The 9,138-nt window shown below is 36.5% G+C and overlaps 1 protein-coding gene across 1 annotated transcript in view; it reads left to right on the top strand.

Moving 5' to 3' along the window:
* The first annotated feature begins 5,489 nt into the window (after positions 1-5,489).
* The window catches only part of LOC128864510 (LIM/homeobox protein Lhx3), a 32,838-nt gene continuing 29,189 nt past the window's right edge, over positions 5,490-9,138 (top strand). Inside the window, exon 1 of the mRNA XM_054104209.1 lies at positions 5,490-5,853. Within this exon, the coding sequence (XP_053960184.1) occupies positions 5,739-5,853 (115 nt within the window). The 5' untranslated portion in view covers positions 5,490-5,738. The remainder of the gene's footprint in view (positions 5,854-9,138) is intronic.

Raw genomic sequence — 9,138 nt, 5'->3', positions numbered from 1 at the left:
TTAACTAAAAAGTTAAAATTCCGTGTATGTTCTCAAAAAGAAAAGGTCAACAATTTTTTTACGTGCGTCTGTTGCCATAATAAAGACCAAGCAATTGGTCTATGTATCGATCTATATTTGAGAGATTATCACACCCAAAATAAGCCATAAGACAACTGTATTTTCATTTAGATATACTTACAGTCTGTGTCAAAAGAAAATAACCGTTTTTTTTCTTGTAACTTCAAGATATATCTCGGCCTGCTTTTTGCTGCATAATAGTCCCACTCAAGGGCTACGACGCCAGTGCTAACTCAGATTAGTGCCGTTCGAAACTTTCCCGTAAACGCAACCAAACAAAAATGAGTGACAAGTACGCGAAGCGTTTCGTGGCGGTATTTTTATGCATGCATTCGAAGGGGGCGAAATTATCTTACGCCGCAGCTGCAAAAGTGATTAAAAAGTCAAAAAAGTTTATTGTGATGGGACGGGACCCTTCTTTGCGACTACACGAAGCACGCACAATTCTTGCTAAAAAGGGAATAGATGTGAGTATAACACCATCGAACGACGACTGAGAAACAACAAAACAAAAAAATAGAGTCACAGTATTGGACGGGCCTTCTCGCCAACCCCATTGAAAATGTGTGGGGACTATGAAAACGCATCTTGCCGGAATGCCAGTCCATGTTTTAAAGCAACTCGTGCGTCAAGTTCATATAATCTAGTCCTATTTGTCTATGAGCTACGCAGTAAAGCATGACGAAGATGCCAGGCTATTCTCGACAACGACGAAGACTACACGGCTTATTGAGTAATTGCGACTCGTAATTTTGTAAAAAAAAAAATTAAAAATATACTTTTATACTTCATGAATAATCTCGGTTCCGTTTTTTCTGACACAGACTGTAAATATATTGTACAATTTTGTAAGTTTTGTATCTTTGAATAAAACTGAGTTATATAAAACCCTACAGTTTGCCAGTTACAATACATAATGTGACTCTGGTCTATGCGAAAAATATCTACTATGGACCAGCAGAAAAAATATGTGACAGCTTTAAAAAACTTTTTAGCGAGTTGGAGTTTCAATGATACCCAGTGACAAGCAAAACCCACATTACTAGCAAAAGCATATACATTTATAGCTGGTCTGTGATGACGAACTGCTTAAGTCCCCCTGGTAGCGAACGTGTTAAGAAAATCATATCCAGAGAGGCTTATTTTTAACTCAGTGGTTTGAAGAGTAAACAAAACTGTTGGTTGTAGAAGAAAACCCACAATTTACTCACTAACAACCATTACATTCACCTGAACTGACTGTTTAGAATCTGCAGTTCGTACTTCCTCCAAAATGAAGATGGTCACACTGTCTCTGTCATTGAAAAGCTTTATAGATCGATGAAAATGAACTTTTTTCAACCAACATTGGGAGAAGTTGAGCTACAATACGGAACTACATTTAAAGTCATTGACGGCCGCCGTGGCCGAATAGGTGGTTCGTGACTATCATTCGGAAGTGCGCAGTTTCGAATCTGCAGTTCGGAGTCGGCTTAAAACTGTGGACTGCCTCACAAATAGGAATTCATTGATCTATATGAATAAGTCAGACTTTCTTCATGTGAACTCAAATGGGGTTCATTTTTTTTATGTTTTATTCAAAACTTCACAGCATCGATTGCACTTCACATTGAATAGGTTAGGTTAGGTTGACCTGGCTGGTTGAAAGCCATTACATAGACCTATTGGTCCTTAGTGCTACCAGATGGAGCTAGACCTTTACGTTTCTTTGTAATAGGATTCTTGTAATAAGCCTGTGTCTTTCCCGAATCTAAGTAAACTCTGAAGCTCTAACCCGGAAAGGTATTCTAACTTATCATATTGTAGAGTTCCTAAGCATTTTTATGTGGTTCTAGCTAATGCAGGGCAAGAACATGGAAGATGTTTACAGTGAATAAAACACGTTTGAATTTTTCCAAAAGTGATTTTGGTGATTTTGGCCGAGTTTAACAAAGCGTGTTTTGGAACGTGCAGGCCAGCCCCAGTTGGGCACACCAAGTGAAGCCAAGTCTTTGTCCACCTGATCTTTGCAATGACTAACGACCAATGAGGTCGTGCTCTTTCCGTTGCTTACAACATCATTTGAGTAACGAATAAAATTTTGTTATTTTATTTGGAAAAAAAAATTGGAGGTCTTACTCTTTTAACCCTGGATCACTAAAAATTCGGCTAACAGACTACGCACGCCTGCAGTTTTGCGAATTCAACATATTCCCATCACACCACCTTACTAACAAGTAGTTAAATAGAAATACAATATTATAATCCTTTTCTTAATTTATACTTATTTATTGTTTGAAATAAAAAAAGGAAATACAATATAAAAATATACTTGTTTTTAATTTGTAGTCTGTGAGACAAATGATTAGTGACACAGTAACACTGATTTAAGTTTAGTGATCTAGGATTAATACAGCTTTATCAATTTCAAAGCTTAGTATTAAAACGTATATGGCCTGCAATCAAAAGGCCTGCAGCTGGCTTATTAGTAGGGTAGAGGTCTCTCTCTCCACACATTTTAGTCTAACCTAACTTAATGCTAACTGAAGCTGCATATTCCTACGAAACCAACTCTATGACATACATACTACATAGGTTGTTCAATAAGTTTTGCGGTTCGATAAGAAACATTTTATGGTTTGAAATACACTTTATTATTCAGTATAGTCTCCCTGAACATCAATACACATGTTCCAGCGAGATTTCAATTTATGAATGCCATCCCTGAAGTGAGAATCGGGAAGCTGTTATGACCTCATCATTTGCTGAAAAACGCTTTCTATGCATGCATTTTTTAGATCTGGAAACAACTGGAAGTCGCTAGGGGCCAATCTGGTGCATAAGAATGATGTTCTAACTTTAATTTACGGATTTTAAACATTGTCAAAATGATTTCGTGACAGGGCGCATTGTCCTAATGAAAAATTATTTTTTTCTTCTGCAATTGGGTCTTGTTTCACGAATTTTTCCCTTCAGCTTGTCTAAAAGGTAACAATAATATTCAGAATTTATGGTTTTACCAGTTTGTAAGTAATTCACAAAATTCCTTTCGCATCGCAAAAAACTGATGCTAACACCTTCTTGACCGATTTCGTAGCCGAAAAACGAGGTTCACACCACTCTTTAACCTCTTGTTTTGACTTGGGATCATGGTAATAGACCGAAGTCCCTTCCTTAGTGATGAATCCACGCACAAAATCCACTTTATCCCTTCGAAAACGCTCTAAACTAATAAATCAAGCATAGTATTACAGCTGCTAAAGTTTTACTGGGAAATAACGATGGAATAATATTGTGATGCAGCTTTATTTTCGAGCCAAGTACAGTCTTCACCTGAATTATCAGAAAACCTTGGATTACTAATCCAATACTTTAATACTTTCTTCCATAAAAATTATTGCCTGTAATCAAGTGAACCGGGCTGTATGTATGTATCTACGGATACCAGATCAATTATAAAGTAAAAAAAATGTGTAGCATTCTACAATTTTACTTGGACTCACAATCTAAATCAGGCTTCTTATTACCATATTAAGGTTGGATGTATGTATGTGCGGATATGTATTTAGTGCAAATTTTAGTAAATCCTACGAAATATGACTGAATTTAACGTCGATATGCCACAAAATTTATGGAAAGGAGAATAGGATAAACCCGCTAGGCTTAACATGATCTTTTTGCGCATACATGAATATGTATTTGTGTGCAAATTATAATTGCTCGTACTTCCAGCAGAATACCCGCATTTCAAATGTTTACTAATATAAGGTTTATTGTACTTGTAATGAGTGCATATGTTAATACTTCCTTGTAGATATGTACATATCACTAAGCAATTTAAGGTCACTTTAATGTCTAAACAAATGGCATAATAGAGATGACAAAAAACGTTTTAACGCCAAAACAACTAGCCAAGCATTGTAAATATATATGTATGTCTGTATGTGCGTGCGTAGCTCATTGCAAGTGCTTAGTGCAAGTCTTACGGTTGTATGCCGATAGTTATGAACACACATATACGTATACAAATATACATACGAAAGTGCATTTGTATATAGGTGTGTATAGAATGGACATTAATGGGATATATAATATAATATATGCATGTATGTATGTATATATGTACGTTTACTTGAGCATATACTTTCTATGTACATACGCATGCACATATATTTCTGTAAGTGCAGTAAATGTTATATGAGGGCGATGGAGTACATTCAAACAAAATTTACTAAAACGCACCCACATTTTCATACATACATATATGTGCGTATATACAAAAATACATATATATATCTACAATACAAATAAATGCACACATTTAAAGACCACTCCCTTAAAATGCAAACCCACAAAACAACCAATCCAGATCAGTTTAAAAGTGCTCTCTCGCAAAAGAAATCAGCTCCATAACTCTCTCTCGTCCCTTCTTTGCTTCCAATCCCTTTTCCATTTCCATTTAAAATCTCACAATTTTCTACACGTTTACAATATTTTTAGCCGCTGAAATACTCGTCCACATAGACGTACATTGCTATATACATACATACATACATATATGAATACGTATGTATTACATTGAATATCAAGTGAAAACCATCAGTATTTTGCACAGCTCGACTAGACACACAAGGACCAACCCAGTTCAGCCCACACTAAGCACACAAACACCCATACACACTTTCATACATACATGTACACACGTTTTGTAGGTAAAGCGACTAGTCGACCCAACTGACTTGCTGGATCCCGGCAACAACTCCAGAAATGCAACACTTACCCCGAGCAGCCAGTCATCCAGCCAAGCAACCGACTAGCCAGCCGATATAAAGTGTTGAGCGCACAATCCGCTCACGATGTACCGAAAGTCAAACGGGTACGGCCAGCATTAAGCCGAACTAACGTTCAGAGTGTCAACCACCCTCACGCCCACCAACCCCATCGCCACCTTACACGCATTTGTACATGCATACATATGTACATATATACAATACTACATATACAATATACCCCTTGTATTTTGGTGGTTGCTAAACACATTCAGCAAAGCGCTTTCTTCCATTTTCCACTGGAAGCAACAATTTTGAGCTTGAATTTGAGGGTAGGACCACCGTTACCGCGATTATGTCAGCAACTTTATACAAATCTGACAAGAACAGCAATAACAAGAAGGAAACAATACCGACATAAAGTTATCAACTTTGTTTTTTGCTTTACAGTTATTTGTTTGTTGTATTTTCATAGCAGTGGCTGGCTGTTTACCGTTTTTACCCCTGAATTATCTAGTGCACTTGCGGAGAGCACACCTAACCCAGCCGTCCATCTGTAAAGATGGGCTTGCAGTGCATCAATTCGGTCATCGTCAGTTCGGTACGAGACGCACCTTTCAACTAGTAATAGTGTTTGCTGGTGCCGTTTTTTAACGTGCTTTGCACTCGCGAAATCGATCGGCCTCTGAGAGTCGATTTTTTCTGATGTGTGATAGAGATCGACGGTCTTTGTCTTTTGATTTTTTATAAAAAAAAGCTAAATTAAAAATTGTGCATTAAATGTGCTTTTGAAAGTTCACATTCATTGTCGGTTGTAACAAACGGAAATGCACATTTAGTCGCGATTATGGATATGGATAATGTGTAAACGTTTCAAACGCCGCACGGTACTTTTTTAGAGCTGTGCTTCGCTGATTCTAAATCTACAGAATGGAACTTTTGAAACTTATGATGTTTAAAAGTGACTTTCTGTGCTCCGGTGGTGGAAAATGTGATGATCGAGTACCACCAATCAATTTAAGTCAATTGCCAGAATTTTTATTGTGTAAGTGAATCCGACGATTATATAAATGAGTCACATGTGGATTAAAAAAAATATGGAATATACTAATTCTCAGTGGGAAACACAGATTAAATGTATAATTTTACATACACGTGTATTTATGTACATCCATATAAATGCATTACATAAACAGATTTCTGCGTGAAAACTATTTTTCTGGAAAAGTAAATAAAAAATAAAAGAATATGTAAATACCTGTACAGAAAATCCACATAACTATTCCCAAAAATATTCGACCAACTCGGGTCTATCAATTTACGTTAGCAGAGCTTTTTTCTTAAACCGAACAATATTACAACATCTGGAAATAAAAATTTTCAATTCGGAGAAACTCAATTGTAAATGGAAAAAAAGAACCAAGAGGGTTAAATACACATATATTAACACACATAGCATACCACCTTGAAAAAAAGTTTCACCAGAATCTATTCAGAAAATTCAGAAGACAAGTTTATTCCTTATAAGTGATATTACCGCCTTCAAAGTACTCCTCATCAACTGCAACGCACTTAGGTCAGCGTGTGATTCAACACTCGACATATTTCTGGAACTCTATTTCCGGTATAGTCACCAGAGCAGTCTTCGATTTTTCCATTACTTCCGTTCCCTGTAGTGGTTTTTTGATTCGACCAAACAGAAAAAAATTGCACTGAGCCACATCAGGTGAATTCGATGGCTGTTGGATGGTATTCGTTTCATTCTTGATCAAAAGTTCCTGGATAATGACGATACTGTGCGACAATGCGTTATCGTGATGCAAAATCCACGAGTTGCTTTCGCAGAAACCCTCTCTTTTTTGGCGAATTGCTTCACGTAAACGTCCCATAACCCTCAAATAATAGTCCTTATTAACTGTTTGATACCTTCTGTTAGAAATTCGTGGTGTACAATACCGTTATAATCAACAAAAACCGTGATCGTCGTGACTGAAAACGACGGGGTTTTTTTTGGCTTTGGTCCATTCGGAGTTCTCCGCTGACCTGGACGTCATAACCCACGTCTCGCCTTCAGTTTTGCTGCTTTTGGTGAATATTCAGGTCGGATTCAGCCAGCGATATCAACGCAGTCACTTTTTTGCATGAAATTCAAGTCCTTTGAGACCAATTTTATATTAACCAAGTCATACAAGTTTCTTATGAAAGAAAAAATAACTTTTGTGCATCCCTTTTTAAAAAATTTCGCAAAAGAAGCTGTTTTAAAAGATTTTCATTGAAATTGTAACCAAGGAAGCAATGAAGATAGTCGTTGAATTGAAATAAATCATGATAATTGGCAAACGACTTTACGCAAAATCCTACGTTGCATTTTATATATCCCGTTCATCCATGATCTTTGTGGATGGTGGATGGTACTAGGAAATGCCCATTCTGATCTTAACGGAGAGTGTATTGAACTCGACCTGGCTTTTGTGAATATCTGTGGGAAGACATCGGACCAGATGATTTAGCTCTTATACCGTAATGGTTGTCGTCGCAGCTTTAGTTGAGTCATTGTTGGTGGCATTTTTCGATAAAGGTGCCAAGCATTTTCAACACAAACATCTACAGGCGGAAAAAGTGCTATAGTGGTTCCTCTGCACGCGATGAGGTATTGGGGCTATTTTATACATTTATTATATTCCGTGATCACACAAGGAGGGGGTACATTTATTTTGGCTCCACTTGGCCTGAAATAACGCTGTGCTCTTGAATTCGGATTTTCACCAAAGCTGGTAGACAACATGCTACATTATTATCTTTTCATTTCACCAAACGAACGCCAGTGCTTCTCATCGCAATTAATTCCGAGTATCATCTTTCCATTGGCTTGAAGATTTTTATATGCACCAGTGGATTTATATATGATTGGTGGAATACGATTTTCGTGGATTGTTTCCGTATAATTCGGATATCCCAACAAAGCAAAATAAAATAAAATGCAAATATAAATAAAATTCGAAAAAAAGTACCCTAGGCAATCCACGATTACCATATGATAACGCCTTAATTAAAATGTAAAAAATAAAGCAAACTAAAATTTGTTCAATAAAAATGAATTTACGTTGCATAGTTTATTTTATTATTTCATTTCGGTTGAAAAAGTATTGATATAGTATGTGTATACTTACCAATGTGCCATATGGGAAAACGGTATTTATTTAATTTTTTTTCACCTCTTGGGCTATTTCGGGTTAACTACAATGTCCTGGACGGTTCCATAAGCAATGTCCAAGTCCTCTGCCATCTATCGTCTGCATCATTTCATGCCACTCGTTTTTTAGAGGGCTGTTTTCTTTAGAGTATCATTACCGAAACAGTTTTCCAACATTTGTTAGTTTCCCCATCATTGAATCCATTTTTAACACAAAATTGAATGCAAACTCGTTGTTGCAAATTCAAACCAATTTTTAAACCTGTAAAAAATTGAAATCACGTGTAAAAAATGTAGTTTCTGGATTCCAGAAAAATTTGAACTATATGGTGGGAGTATGCCTATAAATTCCATTGCGAAGCTTTTCCCTTAAAGCTGTATGCCCTTCAGGACTGTAAAACGGATGACCCATTAACTCGATCTTTTGATTGCTCAAAAACTATCTTATGTGAGCCGATACATGACAGCTCGTATCGACTTTGTTGTTTATAATCAACAATTGGAAAAAATGCCAATAATATTAAAAATTATTTCATCGCACTGAAGCAAATACATTTGATTATTAAATTAAACAACAATTATAAATTTAATTTGGGCTGGCTGTTGGAATTGAAAAAAATTCAAGAAAATGAGCGCTTTTGGTTGTAATTTCTGACGTACGGGCGAAGATTTAGTCTTGATATAAAAAAGTGGACGTGGTTTTATCCGATCTCAATAACATTTAAGTCGAATCTAAATGGAGCGGGGAGCAATTTATGTACCAATTGTGAGCAAGTATTATTCTGTCGCCCCTTTTTCGAAGTTTTGTTTCCGTCATATTTCTTTCCTTGGGCTCATCATTTGTACTAAAATTGAGTAATTAAGTTTTTCTTTTTTTGCAAATCACCGTTATGGCCGATTTTTCCCATCGTGTACCAAGTTTCATTGAAATACAGGTATCCCTTGTATAACGCGGTCTTATACAACGCGGTTTCGATATAACGCGATTTGGCTTTGACGATATGAACGAAGATGACATTTATGAAATTATGAATGAAGGTCCAGATAGACGGTAGAAGATATCTGTGAATCAATTCCCAGTTTCACTCTGAAGCGCATACGAGGGGTTTAAGTTTGGTTGAGAAAATGAAATCTTTC

This window comes from Anastrepha ludens, chromosome 5 (genome assembly GCF_028408465.1).
Source record: "Anastrepha ludens isolate Willacy chromosome 5, idAnaLude1.1, whole genome shotgun sequence".
Classification (NCBI taxonomy): Eukaryota; Metazoa; Arthropoda; class Insecta; order Diptera; family Tephritidae; genus Anastrepha; species Anastrepha ludens.
The sequence above is the reverse complement of the archived record's forward strand: the minus strand, read 5'-3'. Positions and strand labels throughout refer to the sequence as shown.